The sequence below is a fragment of the Gopherus evgoodei genome, chromosome 17, assembly GCF_007399415.2.
Source record: "Gopherus evgoodei ecotype Sinaloan lineage chromosome 17, rGopEvg1_v1.p, whole genome shotgun sequence".
NCBI lineage: Eukaryota > Metazoa > Chordata > Testudines > Testudinidae > Gopherus > Gopherus evgoodei.
In genome coordinates, this window is record NC_044338.1 from 17736988 (window position 1) to 17755043 (window position 18056).

Consider the following 18056-nt stretch of genomic DNA (forward strand, 5'->3'; position numbering starts at 1 on the left):
GTCCCGCTCTGCGCCGCTCGCCCGGTGCACGCTGGGACTTGTAGTCCCGCTCTGCACCGCCCGCCCGCTGCACGCTGGGAGCGGTAGTTCTAAGGCGCCAGCCAGCCGCTGTGTCCTGAGTGGCGAGCGGAGCCCGGCGCAGTTCCGGGGTGGCGGCCGATGGCGGCCGACGGGGAGCCGGCGGACGAGTGGCGGGCGGCGCTGCCGCACCATGCCGTGCTGTGCCGCCTGCGGGAGCAGAGCGCGAAGAGACCCAGCCCCTCCGGGCCGACCCGCAGCCTCATCTTCGGGCTGGACGCGGACCTGTTCCTGTGGGACGCGGAGCGCGGCGCCTTCTACACCCTCAGCCTGCGGGGCCTGAGGGGCGCGGAGCCCGGGGGGCTGGGCCGGTACCAGGTACCGGGCCGGGGGTGCCTGCGGGGCGCGGGGGGCTGGGCCGGTACCGGGCCGGGGGTGCCTGAGGGGGGTTGGGCCGGTACCAGGTACCGGGCCGGGGGTGCCTGCGGGGCGCGGAGCCCGGGGGGCTGGGCCAGTACCAGTACCAGGCTGGGGCCAGGGGTGTCTGAGGGGCGCGGAGCCCGGGGGGCTGGGCCGGTACCAGGTACCGGGCCGGGGGTGCCTGCGGGGAGCGGGGGGCTGGGCCGGTAGCAGGTACCGGGCCGGGGGTGCCTGAGGGGCGCGGGGGGCTGGGCCGGTACCGGGCCGGGGGTGCCTGCGGGGGGCTGGGCCGGTACCAGGTACCGGGCCGGGGGTGCCTGCGGGGCGTGGGGGGCTGGGTCGGTACCAGGTACCGGGCCGGGGGTGCCTGCGGGGCGTGGGGGGCTGGGCCGGTACCAGGTACCGGGCCGGGGGTGTCTGAGGGACACGGAGCCGGGGGGCTGGGCCAGTACCAGTACCAGGCTGGGGCCAGGGGTGTCTGAGGGACACGGAGCCGGGGGGCTGGGCCGGTACCAGGGACGGGGGTGGGTTGCCCTGGCCTTGCCCCCTGTCCCATTTGTTTACAAATCAGTGAATGTTTCCAGAATACTTAGTGTAATGTTAACTCCTGGCTCTGTAGTACTTTTTAGTGACCGATTTATTAGTATTAGTGTTTCACTGTAACTTTTTAATTTTCAGACCCTGGTTTGCATAAACCCACCCCTTTTTGAGGTCTATGAAACCTTGTTAAGTCCCACACAGCATCATGTGGCGCTCATAGGCATTAAAGGGCTGATGGTACTGGAGTTGCCTAAACGCTGGGGCAAGAACTCAGAATTTGAAGGTGGAAAACCAACCGTTAATTGTAGGTAGGTTATATTTCAGTCAGATGTTTAACCACATTGTGTTTTGACACTCTTCATGTGTGAGCCCCTGGTCTTTCCCAATGGAATAAAGTGGTGCAAAAAGATCTAACATACGTGCTGAGTGTAAGATACAGAGCAGAAAATATGAAAGAAGAGTTTCATAAATAAGGAGCAGAGTATTTTGAAGATTTCCATTTGAACTTGGTTTGATATGGGGAGGGGGGGGTACAGTACTTGTTCCGAGCTGAGTCAAAGGCTGGTTGGGATTATGAGTCTAAAAGCCTTCGCAAATTCAATGAGCATTGTCACAGAGGACCTTCTAAGACACAATTTTCAAATTTGCCCGTGAGCCACACTGGACAATTGGGATACTAGAGAAATGGTGTGATGGAAATAGGTTCTCATCCTCATTCCTAATGGACAAAATATTCACATTGCATGAGAATATAGGCAGTGGTCCAGTTAGTCTACTCTCCTGTCTCTGATAGTGGCCAATAATAGGTCCTTTAAGGAGAGGCGCAGGAAACCTGGTGGGGGAGGTAATTATGGGATAACCTGCCCCTGGGGAAAGTTTTTTGTGACTTGGGATTTGTATCCCTTGAACTATCATACTATCCTCATCACTTTTGTTGGCAGTCTTGGAAGAGTCTAAGGAGTGACTGGACAGGGAAACTTGACCACCTCAGTGCTGCTTCCTTTGGCTCTGGAATGTTAGCTTGCCCTACTGCTTCACATGTTAATTATTTTGTGTGTAAATGGAGAACTTCAGCCTGAATAAGTGAAATAGAATGGCACCTTCTACTTGCACCAAATTAACAATGAGAAAACTGAGTGTGAAAGGGGGATCATAAGTCCTTCATGTATTTGTATTTAGAGTGTAAAAAACAGTGTCACTCGGTGTGGCATGTTTTGACCCATGGTCACGTGGATCCCAGAGACTCAGCCTAGCTTCTACCATTGCTGCTTTGTGGTGTTCAGGCTGCTGATTCTTATCTCTGCTTGGGTTAAACATGTCATTGTTTCTGCCTATGTTTCGTGGCCATGGTAACATGACCACAATAATTTAGGATTTTTGAGTTGTTGCATTTCCCTTCAAACACTTGTGGAAGTGATCATACAATGAAACTATTCTGTTCCTGATTTATAAATAGGTGTGATAGATATATGGGTCCAAACTTCTGTTAGAATAGAAGCAGCACTCTCACAAGTACATCTAACAGAACGATTTCAAGGGTCAGCACACTTGTTTCGTCCACTCAGTAGTTATTTGAACGGATAGGGAGAGAACCCATTCTTCATGTTAACATGTATTTTAGTCAGGATTCAAACATCCATCTATGGTGCTGGTTATAAATGCTTATAAGGCTTTACCTTTAATCACAGGTACATATGAAGTGACTTATTTCAAGAGACTTCAGATTCTATCAGGACTGCTGATAGAATTTAGTTTCCCATTAAAGGGACATTGCCATCTTGAAACCTAAATCAGTTTTAAACATGAGTTAAAAGTGGCTTTAAGATCCTACACCTGTATCCCTGAGCATCTGCCAATTTTTGTTTCTGGTTGTTTCCTATGTCTTGTAAATTTTTCACTCTGGTCTTGTGTGAGGGGATGAGGAGGAAAAACCAGGTGAAACTTACTAGTGATACAGTCTAGTCAGACAGTGCTATCAAACATACAAAATTAATTGGAAAAAATATTCTTATCTTTGTTATAATAATCTTAGATATTGTAACTGTAAAAGAAATTTTCAGAGGGGTATGTGACTGTAAGTTAAAGATTGCCCTTAAACTTTAAATACAACCAAAAACCATTTTGAGACTTAAATCAGGCTAAAAGCAGTCTGTTTGATGGTTTGCCTTTAATAACAGTATTATAAATTTGTTATTGTAGCACCATTCCTGTTGCTGAAAGGTTCTTCACTAGTTCAACATCCCTGACCCTAAAACATGTGGCCTGGTATCCCAGTGAGACATTAGAACCATATGTAGTGCTGTTGACTTCGGATAACACTATAAGGTAAACCTATTTCTGTTTGCTCTTCTGAATGTTTTTTCTAGTACAGGAACTAGTTGTTTGCTGTCTTATGTGTAAGTATGCTTGTGGAATTAGAACATAAAAATAGCATAGAAAGAAGTTCAGGATGGTAACTACTGATGTACTGACCCTGCATAAGGAGGGAGTTGTCATGTATGAAGTTAATGACTAATGAAAGTGTTTTTGTTCTTCTAGGATTTACAGTCTGAAGGTGCCGCAGACACCTGTGAAGGTGATTGCTCTTTCAGATGCTGAGGAGGAAAATTTAATGCTCAATAAAGGGTTTGTGCAGTTTTTAGATTTTGAAATGCTCTCAACAGGATAAACTTGCTGATGTACCAAATTTTTTTTTTGTAGAGATGGAAAAGTGCCTAGAGAGAGAAGATGGCGTAAAGTGTTGTGATAAATTTGCCAGTGGAGAATCTTATTTCCTTCTTTTCCATAGCCTCTTCCCAGCAAAGTAGCTGAACTTCTTTCCCTGCCTCACCATTTTAGAGGAAGCAGGGGAGTAGCTGTCTGCAACAAAAGCATAATATTTTGAAGTTACTATAATGTCTTAAAGGTTAAAAAGGAGCTTTTTGGAAGAGAATGTAACAGGTGGAGCTTAGCCTGACCTAGTTGAAATGGAGACACCTGTTGCTCTCCAACAGCCAAGCCGTGGCTTAATATATTGCGCTGAAAATACCACTACGTCCTCACCTCTCCGAGCGTCACATATTTGGGGTGGCTGGCAGTTCAGTTTCAGAAATGGAGTAAGAAATCAGTAGGTTCAGCGGAGGTGAGAGGAAGGATGCTATATGCAGTGTTCTCTTCAAACAGCCCATCAGTCAGAGTCCCTGGAGCCAGGAAATGAGACTGTAGCATATGCATTTAATTGAAGAGAGGGCCCATACCTGTCTTTAGGTTTCTATTGCAGAAAATACTGTTGGCTAAAGGACTGATCCATAATTGTAAAATCTTAATCACATTTATCCAATGTAACAGTAAATGCTACTTGAAATGAGGCCAATAACTGCGTGCAGACAGTCATCACTAACTGTAATTGTTGGTCTCTGTCTGTCTTCTTTCCCCAGGAGAGCGTACACAGCATCACTAGGAGAGACTGCAGTGGCATTTGATTTTGGGCCTCTGGTATCTGTTCCGAAGAACATAGCTGGGCAGCGAGGGAGAGAAGAAGTATTGGCATATCCACTATACATATTATATGAAAATGGAGAGACCTTTCTCACATATATTAGCCTCTTACAAAGGTAGGGACTTAAAGTACAATGACCAATTTTGTTTAAAATGTGATTCATGTAACACTTCTATTTCATTTCTGTGCAGATTGATCTATATTTTATATCAAGATTTGTGCCAGATTCAGGAGCAGATGATGTATTGAATTCCATCATTTTATATTGTAACCCAGGCTTATTCAGTGTCGGTCTGTGTGCCCGTCTAATGGTTGGACCACATAGAGCTTTCAGTCTCTAGTCTTTGAGCTAATAGACCTGGACCTTGCGCTCAGGCAGTAGAGGCTCATTGTTTTAGATCCAGAGGTCCTGGGTTCAGTCCCCACTGCTGATAACCCACTTGTGTGTGTTAGGCCTGAATAAAGATATAGCAGACAAAACCAGGTATGCCAACCTGACCAAGGTCAGGCTAACAGAGGTTTGTGGGTAATCCCCGAGTGGAAAAAAACTGAGAAGCAGCATGTCTCACGAAGCGCTGGGAAAAAGTGAGATAAGGGAGGGGCTCCATTCCTGGTATAGTACCAACTGTGCTGTGTTAGGAACAGTTCCTTTGAAGAACTGATAAGAAATCCCAGCCTCCCTGTTTTCACTCCTTGGTTCAGTTGTCTGTCTGTTTTAACTCCCCTACATTCCTAACTTCTGGTGCTTGCTAAGATATTGTTAATCACCTAATGCTGTAAAACGTATACTAAAAGTATTCAGTTTTTAGTTGTTAGAAGAAGGGGGTGGGTTGCTCCAGTGAATAATTTGACGTGACGGAACTGTCTATATAGGCTTATACTAAGATGTAAAGAGCAGGCTAGTTCTCTCTGGAGATGAGCTGCTCTCTATTGATGTGTGCACTTGTCAATAAAGAGCTTTTGATTGGACCTTGCTGGTGTTGCCTGTCTCTCTCGCAGTCAGACAACGAACTTTGCCGTCTGGGGGTTAGAGTCCCTGACATGTGTCACACAATACTTAAAAGGGATACTCTCAGATCAAAATTGGATGGAAAACTAGGGTTTGGTTAAAAATCAGCTGTTCTAAAGGTACCATATTGACTCTTGGGGTTTTTGGCTCCTAGTGTGTGACAAGCAGCAGTGCCCATAGCTCAGAGTGAGTCTGTGCTTCAAAGAACCAAACCCCTTTTGAGATTTTAGGGACTTCCAGCCTGGGTCTCATTAGGAAGGTGCTGGAATAGGATTCCAGTCAAGTGATAGGTTGAGAGATGACAAATTAGGTTATATGAAAGAGATATGCACCTTTAAGACGTATAGAAAGGACACTTAAAAATTGCAATCTAGATTTAATTAGATATGAAAATTTAAAAAAATTCTGTTATTTCGGTTACAAACACTGCAACATGCATCCTCCTAGTGAGTGAGAAATGTGAAATTGATGAGAAACTGCCTATAAACAAAAGTGAAGCTGCCTAGTCCTTTTCATAGCCCAACCTGAGAGCAATACAATTAAAAAAAACAACCCAAAACACTGAAAAAGAAATTCTTAGGTATTGACATTTGTTCATAAAAAATTAATTTAAATGTCTCTTTAAGCACGTTGTACAGCCCTTCGTAAAGGGGTGTGGCACTGTTTATTGACTCCATTGTCTGATAAGTACGTTAGTCTGAGACAATACAAGGTTATTACTAAGATTAATTCCTTTGTGTGAGAGCATCATGCAGTGTGTGTAGCCCAGGACCTTTAACATTCATTAGGCTGGATTTCAGATTGCCAGACTTGAGCAAGAAAAACTAGTAAATGTATGTGTTCCCCTAGCTGTTATCCTTGGCTTTTATTCTTTCCCAGGGGATTACTGGAGACAATTTTGGAAACTTTGGGTCTTAGTCTTCCAGTAAGCACTTCCTTGTTTCTTCATTGCAGCACTGGAAAACTTGGCAAGTTATTGGGCCCATTGCCCATGCACCCCACAGCTGAAGATAACTATGGCTATGATGCTTGTGCTGTTCTGTGCCTGCCCTGTGTTCCCAACATCTTGGTGATTGCCACCGAGTCAGGAATGCTTTATCACTGTGTGGTACTGGAGGGAGAAGAGGATGATGAGCAAACGGTAGGGTGGTGTTTTCTGGGAACTCTATCATGTCATTTGTCCCTGTGGTGGTCTCTTCTTTGAGTCCCACATCCTCATTTCCTTAATGGAAACATTCAAAAGAAATGTTCATGTTGGCCCCTGGCTAATCTGACCAACATTTAAGTTAAAATAGAATCATTAGGTATTATTTTAGCCAAAATGTTGGTCTGATTAGCAAGGGGCCAACGTGAACATTTATTCTGAATATTCAGTTTAAACTAAACCAAACTATAGCTTGATTCTTATTTATTTTTCTCAGAAATGTGGCATGTTTCTTTTAAAAATATCTCCTTTAAAATTATTAACTCTGATGAGAAACAGACATCACTAGCTGCAGAGGCACTGTAGGTGACACTAAAGATAGAGCATCATAAATTCATGGGGACTGGGCAGGGACCACTTTGCTTGATTTACGAAAAGAGCCACTGCTGTGGAAAGCCTCTTCAGCACCTGTAAGTAGTGACTGCTAGGGGCTGCCATTCAGGAAAAAATGCTGGAAAGACCCTTCCCAGGCTAAGTAACATTTTCTTCTTGCTATTATAATGGTATTCTTGCTAGAAATATGTTTTGCTAATGCATTCAAATACTTTTTACAGTCAGAAAAGTCTTGGGACCCAAGATCTGACCTCATCCCTTCTCTGTATGTGTTTGAATGTGTTGAATTGGAACTTGCACTGAAACTGGCATCAGGAGAAGAGGAAGAGCCTTTAGAATCTGACTTCTCTTGCCCAATTAAACTGCACAGAGGTAAAAGTGAAATGAATCAATACTATTGCTGTTTTAATTCACTTTATTTCAAAATTTAAGTAATGTAGCCCTTATTGCTGAACTCGGAGCAGTGTTTTGAAAACAGTTCCTTGGAGTCTCTTGAAGCTACCTCATCTGTTAACAGGTTTCAGATAAGATTTGTGGTTTTTCTTCCTTTTATTGCTAATTTTAAAAAGGAAGTCTCATGAGAACACACTGATGCTGCTGAAATTGGCTTTTAAATGAATCTAAGCGTTCATTACCTGCTATTGCTACACAGCACCAGGGGTAGGAGTTGCAGCACTTTTGATGTAAAAAGAACATAAGAAAGGCCATACTGCATCAGACCAGTGACCCATCTAGCCCAGTATCCTGTTAGTAGCCAGCATCAGATGCTTCAGAGGGAAGGAACAGGACAATTTTGAGTGATCCATCCCCTGTCGTCCAGTTGGAGGTTCAGTGATACCCGCAGTATGGGATTGCGTCCCTGACCATCTTGGGTAATAACCACTGATGGAGCAGAGATGTCATTGTTCTGATAGCTACCATTATAAAGGATAGGGTGAAGATATCTGATGTTTCCCGCCTCTTCCCTGCCAGCTGTACTGAGTGTGAGTTTAAAGCCTTCTGCTACTACATATAGACCGACAGGGTACACAGGCACTTCTGCAGACTTGCTGAATGCATGCTGCTACACGTGAGGACAAATGACAAGCTGCAAGGCTTGTGTTATGTAGCTGAGATCTTGGAAATCGGGTGGGCATAAAGTATAGCCAGGCTTTATTTGTTAGGAGTAAACTGGCACATGTTGCACTAAGATTCCATATGTTGTTTATAAAGGGTTAAGAAATGGTGGTTGTAAAGTCCAATAGGCCAGTAGTTAGCTTAAAATTACCTGTAACCTCTACTAAGCATATCTGTAACATGCTTGTAACACCTATTTTATTAACCCTTTATGACATGTTTATAAATGAAACTGTAATTCAAAAAAGAAAAGGCACCAATTCAGTTGGTTGGACTGTGCGCAGGAAAGGGACTGGGTAGCTTTTGCAGTGTAAGTATTAATGCAAAATAGATGAAGGGCCAATCCGAGTAGAGTGCTGAACCTTCAGCACTTGCTGAATATATTTGTGTTGTTTTTTGTCCTAATAATATATACTGCTTAATTTTCAGATCCTAAATGTCCCTCTAGATATCATTGTATACATGAAGCTGGTGTGCACAGTGTTGGACTAACATGGATCCACAAACTTCACAAATTCCTTGGGTCAGGTGAGTAATGAAATTGTCTTCCACATGAGGGGAAGTGTGTTCGTTTATCAGACTGCTTCCTTCTGTGGAAGGTAATTGTTTATCAGCGACTGGTATCTGAGAATGGTTGTGGTATTATCCAGAATGTGTAGACCTCGCCCCGTAAAGTGGTTTGTAATTTCAAGAATCTTGAATATAATGCATTTGAAACAGGCTCCTGTCTTTGTAGATGAGGAAGATAAGGACAGTTTACAAGAACTTGGAGCAGAACAAAAGTGCTTTGTGGAACACATTCTTTGTACAAAGCCATTGCCGTGCAGGTAGGAACCGAATGGCCTCCATTTCCCTTGAGTGAATAAATGTTCTGTTGTGTATTAACTCTCAGGGTTCCTTCTGAATAAATTAATTTGTTGGCTGAGCTGGCAGAATCCAAATAATTACAAATGATGAAACTCTGAGCACCAAGAGTTGGTATCTTAGGGGTGAGTGTTTACCCCAAATGCATTCTAATACAGAATTAAGCCTGAAATTCCCACTTTGGTAGTTATCTGAACCCCAGCCATCCAACCAACAAAAATTGAGCGATTTATCACCAAGGTTAGCTGTCCTAGTGCAAGACTCAGGTGTTTCATGGGACTTTCTATCATACCTGAACACTAAAACGCATACTGCTTTTAGACTCTCCCTCATAGTATATTTATGGAGTGTTAAAACTCAAGACACAGCAAATAAAAATAACTAATGTCAAGCCAGCCAGCAAAGTATTTTGTGCACCTTATTTAAGAAAGATGTCCTAAGTCAGTGAGACATTTGGCCTCCAAGTTGATTGATGTAGATGGATACAACTTTCTGGATATATTCTTACTGCACTGACAAAAGGTGTTTTGAATTATAATCTATTTCTTTCCCCAGGCAGCCTGCTCCCATTAGAGGATTTTGGATAGTCTCTGACATCTTAGGGCCCACAATGATCTGCATCACCAGCACCTATGAATGTATCACGCGGCCTCTTCTGTATGTAGTTTTCTTACTTAATTGATTTAAAATTTGTGCTTTTCCCTTGTCTTTAGCTCTGTTCATCAGTTAGTGCTTCAATGTCTCAAGACTTGTTTTCTGTTCCTCTTGCCAGTTTAACTCTGATTTCTGCTCTTCTTTTTCATATTTATCATTTTTTATTTCTTTTCAAATAGAACAAATATACCAAAGTACCAGTATTCTAATATACAAAGTAAGGCAGGTTAGGATAGAGGGAAAGGAGGGGGAGTAACATGTCTGCATTAATCACAGACCTCTAACATCAGCCCAAATTGCTTTTAATTTTTCAGGCATTCCCCTTCTGTGGAATGTCAGTTGTTTGTTAGCTGTGAGGTCAGCCTTATCAGTGAACCAGGTATCAATGTTGGGTGGGGATCGACTTCTCCATTTTTTTGCAGGATTAATTTTTTTAGTGACCAAAGCTGCACACTGGAACCATGCCACCTTATTACCAGGTAACCTGCAGGTGACTACAGTGCTTGTAAAATAGACTTAAGCATGACAGCTTATTTCTTTTTAAATAACTCTTAGGCTAAGAAAATGCCAGCTCAGCCAGAAAATGGTCCAATTGACCAAGTTTTATGGGGCATTTTGAGGAATAATGTAATAAACCTGGAACACCTTCAATGCATAGGACACCATAGAATCAGTCTTTGTTGGCCTAAGAAGTATTAGCAAAGGACTCTTAAAATACTGCTATACTTTCCACCTGGTGATTTCAAAGTGCTTTACAAACATTAGGGCCAGCAACATCCTGGAACTAAATACATTTGAGGCAGTAGACACAATTGTCAGACTGCGTTTAGGAGCTTAATCTTTCCACTAGGTTTGTGAAGTCTACAGGTTGTGTGCATGAAGAAGAGAAGTCCTTAGAAAATCATTATCAAGGTGTGGGGATTTTGGTATTGTTTCTTTAAGAATTATTTAGCTTGAGCCATTTTATTTTTCCCTTATGTTTAGAGAATTATTTTTTTGGCTTGGTAGTTTGTATCCAGATCTTGTTCAAATACCAAACTAATATTCTGCTTTGAAAAAAAGAGCTAGTTCCATGACTTTCTCATTTACATTTTCTAAATTGTTTTTCACTGGGATATCCAAGTACTGTCTATCAATCAAAGATAATCCTGGCTGTGACTAAAATGGCAATCTGGCAGCTTGCTGTCTCTGGCCCTGTATAGATACAAGTAGCATTTTAGGTTTTCACTCTGCCATGTTTGACTTCAATTGGAATTGCCATAGAGTTGAAACAATTCCATGAATGTTCCTGTCAGACCCTTTGGATCTAGTGCTCTGCTATTGGGTGTTGCACAGGCCTTGGTTCATAGCAGTTCTGTTAATACCACAGTAGATGGAAGCTTTTCCCTAAATGTGTCCCAAACTGATGTCATTTAAGGATTTTTAAATTCCAGTGATTTTTTAAAGAAAAACATACTGAAAACCAAGTTCTGTGTCATTAGGTATCACTTACATATGTGTTTTTGTTTTGGCAGAACGACAGTCCATCCAGCATCCCCTCCGCTCCTGTGTACAAGAGAGGACACTGAAATTACAGTCTCACCTCTTCGTATCCTAGCTAAATCACAGCATTCATTTGAGAAGCACATCCGAAGCATCCTGCAGCGCAGCTCTGCTAATCCATTGCTTTTGAAGTATGAGATTTTTCTATGTGGGACTTGAAAGGAGGGAGGAGACTATGTTATAGAAGGAATGTGCACCCTAGAACCTTTTATCTGTGTCTTGGGACACTGATATTGGGGGAAGGTTGGCATAGACTTCAGTTTGCTATGCCTAGTGTCTCCCACCCCAAACAGATTTCTGAGAGGACTTACTAGGTTAGCAGAGAATTTAACTTTTAAAAAACACTTGTTAGTGGGATTGCATGTACACAAATAGCTTGTTCTGTCTGTTTTAAGGTCTGCTGACAAAGATGCATCTCCTCCCCCAGAGGAATGTCTTCAGCTCCTAAGCAGAGCCACACAGGTGTTCAGGGAAGAATATATTCTGAAACAGGATCTGGCGAAAGAGGAGATCCAGCAAAGGTAACATGGTTTTTATAAACATGTGACATATTTAAGCTTGTCCTTTGTTTTTAATAACATCAGGATATGCCCAGATGAGATTCCACCCCATATAGACATTAGAAGTAATGTTGCAGTTAACTGTAGATCCCCATCAAATATAGTATTAAGGACCTAACAGGACTGTCAGACAGCTGGGCATCTGCAAATAATCATAATGTAATGTAGAGAAGTCTATTTTTGATCCTCAGTCATGTTTATCTGAGACTAGTGATATTCCAGAAATGATAAGATTCAAGTTTTAGGACAGGAGTACCACACAAACATCAGCATAATGCTTGTACTTTTACAGAAGATGATGATAGGTTGAAAGGAAGCATTAGGGGGGAGCCCTGCATTAAATACTTGAAATCTACTAGCCAAACATTTCCTTTTGGATGTAGTTGTACAGAATCAACCTGCGTCCAAGCCTGGGGATCTACAGAGACGTTCACCATGGTAACAGCTTTGCCACAAGTACTAAAAATGAGAAATTACAATGAATAACTCTTCCCTGCCCCTTTGAACTTTCTTCCTCTTTGGAGACATCCCTTCTCTTCTGACCTACTTTGAACTCTCCAGAGTGTCCAAGTTTTGTTGGCTTTTTTGTTCTACATGTCATTGCATTGCCTTGTGAATGGACTGGCCTCTGACTCAACTATCATTTTAGAGTGAAATTGCTGACGGCACAGAAAAATAAGCAACTGGAAGATCTTGTGTACTGTCACGTGGAAAGGTGAGTTGGACCTTTTTAATTGGCTCTGTCAGTTTTTAGCTAAATCATGGAATGTTAATTGCTTTCATATGTATAGGAATTGAATGGTTCAGAAATGTCTTATCTAAATGTAGTTAGTCCCACTGAAAACCTAACCAGCTAATTAGCTAACTAACTTTCACTGTTGTAGAGAACCCCTAGAAGAGTTAGACTAGGTCACAGGTTTAACATCCAGCCCAGCTCTCCAAAGCTTCACTAGCCCCTTTTCAAATAAGGACGTTAAATGTTTTTCTCCATAATTCTGAAGTAATTTTGACTTTCTCACTTGTATAAAGGAAAAGTCTGCGGGAAATGGCTGAGCGCTTGGCTGAGAAGTATGAGGAAGCTAAAGAAAAACAAGAAGATATTATGAATAGGTGAGTACAGAGATGGACGCCTGTTGCCTCCTCAGTGCTGGATGCTACTGAGGTTCAGAACAGTCCGTGGGGGGAGTGTGACTTTTCCACAGTACCTGCAAAGTCAGTGTAACCAGATGATACCAAATGGATTTGGCTGTGTATTGTGGGTTTCAGATCCAGTAATGAACCTTTTAGTGTTACGGCCATACCTTTTACTGGTGAAGTTCAGCAATGTTAATGATTCCAGTGGGCACAGAAGAAGCCTCAAGCCAGCAGAGAATAATTGACTTGTAGAAAGATTACGTCCTTCTAGCAGGAAGGGGAAAGTGGACATTAAGTATCTAAGAAATGCTTTAGCTAATGGAAAACACAGGGACATCCCAAAAGAATTCTTCACAGTAAGAGGGGCCAGCAGTTACAAATAAACAGCCTAGCACATAAAAGGTGGTGTACAGAACTTTTAAAAGCAGCAGAGTCCTGTGGCACCTTATAGACTAACAGACGTATTGGAGCATGAGCTTGCGTGGGTGAATACCCATTTCATTGGATGCATGTAGTGGAAATTTCCAGAGGCAGGTATATATGCAAGCAAGAATCAGGCTGGAGATAAAGAGGTTAGTTCAATCAGGGAGGATGAGGCCCTCTTCTGGCAGCTGAGGGGTGAACACCAAGGGAGGAGAAACTGCTTTTGTAGTTGGCTAGCAATTCAAAGGCTTTGTTTAATCCTGAGTTGATGGTGTCAAATTTGCAGATGAACTGAAGCTCAGCAGTTTCTCTTTGAAGTCTGGTCCTGAAGTTTTTTTTGCTGCAGGATGGCCACCTTTAATTCTGCTATTGTGTGTTAAAGTTACCTTTCACTTTTTTTTTTGTGTATAAAGGATGAAGAAAGTGCTTCGCAGTTTTCACTCTCAGCTTCCAGTTCTGTCAGATAGCGAGAGAGACATGAAGAAAGAATTACAGACGATACATGATCAACTGCAGCACTTAGGAAATGCTATCAAACAGGTGAGCATGTGGTGGCACTGAAAAATATGGCAGGAAGGAAGCATGCAGGGACAAGATGAATCATGTTTTCTGCAGTTATGGGCAAACTGACACACTTCATCTGCTCAATTCCTATTCTCTGTCATATGCAATGAAACAGTGAACTCTTGAATGTTCATAAGGTTTCTAATGAGTCCATTATTCCTGCTACTTCTAGGTGAAAATGAAAAAGGATTATCAGCAAAGAAAGATGGAAAAGGGGATCAGTCCACGAAAACCTACCATAACCCTCAGTGCCTACCAGAGCAAGTGCATCCAGACAGTTCTGAAAGAAGAGTAAGTTAACTTTTTTCTAAGCTGGGCTCTTTGTGCTTTGGGTTGATTCTGTGAATGTATTCAACTCCTAGTCACTGAAAGATGTCTATCACAGGTTTAAACTCCAAACACTGCCATTAGGGTAGACACACTGATACTTAAGAGTTTATCTTCAAAGCTGGGAGCTACTTTATTACAATAGCTGGTAATTTATGAATGTCATCTTATTCTGTAGCTAGCTCTAGAAACCTTGAAGGTTTGAGCAGAAGTAGATGGATCTGAACTTACTTTAGAGAGCGCTATTTATCTAAAAAGATTAGAGCATGGGGGAAGAGTGTCTAAGAATTGTGCATGCCAGCCTGAGAGTTCAGTTAGTCAGCTGCTTCCTCCTTTCCCTGAAAACTTGTATTCTGCTGGGAGCCTTAGTTGTCACAGCAGTCTCAGGGTATGATTGCAGCTTGTGTAGACATACCTGAACACTGACATTGTGACAGCTTGGGCTCTTCCTGGACCCTGGGTACTTACTCAGGTGGCTTCACCGTGCTTGCTGGCACCTGAGCTAGCTTTAATCCAGCTAGCTCAGATTTGTCTGTAGGAGCTACAGGCAGTCTGAGACCCTAAGCTAGCCACTTAACTATTGGTATATCTAAAGGCTTGGTGCAGCTTAGACAGCTGAGTTTATAATGGACAAATTCATGAATGTGAAATAATTGAGTAGTGAAACTTGCAAAGTCTTCACTGAACAAACTGCTGGAGTAAGCAATGGCTGGCTGACAGTGAAACCAATCCCCATCCCTGAAGTAGGAAGCCCCTCAGAGCAGCACTGTGCACCAGGAATAAAGGTGACAGGTACAGCCCAAAACATACTGAAGCTTCCCTAGAATGCTGTCCTGTGTTCCTACTGAAGTCAAGCAGGGAGGTATTTTTATTGAAGCACAGCTGCTGTGGCATTTAAACATACTATATTAATTGTAGAGTGTTTGGGAAAGAATGGACTCTAGAAACAAGTTTTCTAAAACTCCTGCAAGTTCAGTATTTACTTGTAGTTAACATGCTGCAGCCCATGAACCTAAGATTTAGTAAGCAGGATTCTATTCCATCTTGCACAGCAACCCTACTGGAAAATTTTAGGATTAAAACAGCCTGTGAGGCCAAACCGTGATCTATGAGATAGGTGGCCTCACTGTTAATCAACGGTTTTTGTGAGATGCTAGCTAGCCAAGTTGTTCAAGAATTACCTTCAGTATGAGTTTTTTAAAGCACTTTGTAAGCCTTACCTTTAATACCACCTCCCTCTTTCAGTGACGAATGGTTTTTAATTTCAGGACCAGCGGCTTCCACCTAAGGCAAGACCTGCCACATCCATCCCATCCCCTCAGAATTACAGCATTGTACAATTAAATTCATGTCTGCTTTCTTGCAGGGGAGAACACATAAGGGAAATGGTGACACAGATCAATGACGTCAGAAGCCATGTGAACTTCTAAGTCCCCACCATAGAGAGGCTGAAATGCTTTTGACATTGCAGCAAGGAATATTTTAAGGGGGAGAACACACAACCCACATCTATTTATCAGTAACAACTGTTTGTGCTATATAATATGCTTTTTATTTCATATTTTGTAAAGATTCAGTCAATATTGAATAAAACAATTTTGATAAGATCCTTTTACAAGCTCAGTTTGTTTCGTTAAGGGGAAGGGAACAGAACTAACATTTTACGCTTACAGCTATCCACTCTGTAAAACTAAGTATTAAATCAGTCTAGAAAAAAGGCAAGATTTAGGAAGGGGATTTTTACTTCAGCAAAGAAAACTCTAGATCCATCCTCTATAGCCCCCTCTGGCAGAAAGCAGATTAGAAAAACCAGAAAAGCACACGTCAGCAGCTTTTGTTTAATTTGGACCACTTTCTTCATAAGGACACACCTTCAATACAGTTAACACATGGTTACATTTGAATTCTGTAGACAACAGAATTCTACATGCACAGGACACCAATGGCTTGGTTCACTGAAATGCAGTATTCACTTCCAAACACTCATTTTTGCCTTTATCAAAAGAATTTAGAGGCCAGTTGTATTTTTACTATAGGACGATTTCAAGGGACTGAGTATGGATGCTTGACTTCTTCCCTGCTTCTGCTAAAAGTGACAGTCAAGCTAAGTTTTAAGAAGAGGTACTGCACTGCTTGACAATGGCGCATGCAGAAGTGCCAAAATAAAGCCTTTAAGGAAAGGAGTGGTACTAGACATGCTGCAAAAAGAAGGTTCTAGTTGCACAGATTAAGACTACACAAGTGTTGGGAATATGTCATGAAACTCACTGAATAGTTTTCATTTTACAATCTACACTGAACAGTCCATTTTCTAAATTATTTTTTTTTGCTGTATAGTAGGTAACATGTTACAGCTAGTGCATGTTACCTAGAACCGTAAAACTAACCACCCTCACAGCAAATTGATCCCAGGAGCTTTACGATAGAGGGATAATTTTCCTGCTACAGTCTTATGGATACATGCCAAAATTAAGATGCTTTATTTGCACTAAAGCGAATTCAATCACCAGACAGCTCTCCAGTAGGCACCTGAGTTTTCTGTGTGTGTTTGACTTTTCCTGAAGAAATCTTAGTTTCTTACTTTCCTCACCCCTTTCGGCTCTTCCAGCTAACCCAGCACTATCCCCACAGTCTAATAGCAGCTCAGCTCTAGGGCCTCATTTATGTTTGACAATCTAGTTCTCTAATCTTAGTTGTTGGCACTGCAATCAACCACTTCATCTTCATCAATCTGCCTAGGGCCATATTTTCAACAAAAGCTAGGAGCCTTTTGTTTCTGGACTCACTCTATCCTGCACACAGCAAGGGGCCCTGGGAGCTCAGATTAGCAGCTGAAGGGCCTCATGTCCATACTACACTCTACCTTTAAACAGTTGTACCTAATAGTTAAAAGCTGAATTGAATAAAAGAAGATTAAGGTACAGAAAGGGAATATGGAGTAGCTAAGTGAGACTGGAGAATACTACATCAATATTCATAGCTGTCTGTCAATATTAGGCTGGGAAACTTCCACAAAAAACTGAAGTGAGGTTGCTGCACTGAATCACTCAATACACTCTGTAAAAGCAAGAGATATAATCATTTAGTTCCCCAACTACGTTCCTTCCAGAGCCTGTGTACCCATACTCTCATCCTAATTACACATGCAGCCACCTATCCAGGCTATAATAGTACACCAACATGCATGCACATTTCCATTCTGTAATGGAATGTATTGGTTACTAGCAAGTTTACGAATGCTCACTAACAGCTCACCCACTCACTTTTCCTGAAGACTGCAGCAAGACATCACAGCCAGCATCTGCAACCAAACACCACAGCTACGTGAAATGCAGTACATGGAAGCCATACCAGTGAAAACAAATTGAGCAGAATTGAAGCTGACCTGTGGTGGTAGAAGGGAGGCTGAGAAGAGGAAGTGACTCAGTGCAGAGAAGATGTTGAATGATTATTTCCTTGCTTTCTTCCAGTTTGGGATATACAGCCTAGCAACCTCACCTCAAAGTTAGTTATTTTTGGGCCAGGCTACTAGGTTGTTTCCTCAAATAGGTGCTACAAAGAATTTAATGTTAGATTTATTCCAGTTCTCATAAAAGAGCCATCTTCCTTAAAGCACTGCTACCAGGTTTATGTACCAGCAGAACATTAGCAACATAAGGGTGGATGAGGTAATAATCTTTTAGTAGAAACAAGCTCTCACCAACAGACATTGGTTCAATAAAAGAGTATTACCTCACCCACCTTGTCTCTCGAATATCTTGGGACTGACACAACAACAACCCTGCAATGTAGAATGTTTGTTAGCTAATTTCAGAGCCTAAGGGGACCTATAGGCTGAAAACAGTTGCTTTTCCTGTGACTCCTGCTGCC

General features: G+C 42.3%; 1 protein-coding gene across 2 annotated transcripts; it reads left to right on the top strand.

Moving 5' to 3' along the window:
- The first annotated feature begins 143 nt into the window (after positions 1–143).
- Positions 144–15793, top strand: NUP88 (nucleoporin 88). Of its 2 annotated transcripts, XM_030537042.1 has the most exons (18): positions 144–396; positions 1117–1286; positions 3178–3303; positions 3517–3603; positions 4395–4571; positions 6420–6606; positions 7224–7374; positions 8548–8646; positions 8855–8945; positions 9538–9639; positions 10059–10115; positions 11151–11309; positions 11574–11699; positions 12388–12453; positions 12768–12848; positions 13709–13835; positions 14032–14150; positions 15553–15793. In XM_030537042.1, the coding sequence occupies exons 1-18, from the start codon at positions 160–162 to the stop codon at positions 15614–15616; spliced, it is 2226 nt and encodes a 741-aa protein (XP_030392902.1). In that variant the 5' UTR covers positions 144–159; the 3' UTR covers positions 15617–15793. The 2 variants fall into 2 exon arrangements, with proteins under 2 accessions (XP_030392902.1, XP_030392904.1); XM_030537044.1 differs by lacking the exon at positions 10059–10115.
- Positions 15794–18056: the final 2263 nt, after the last annotated feature.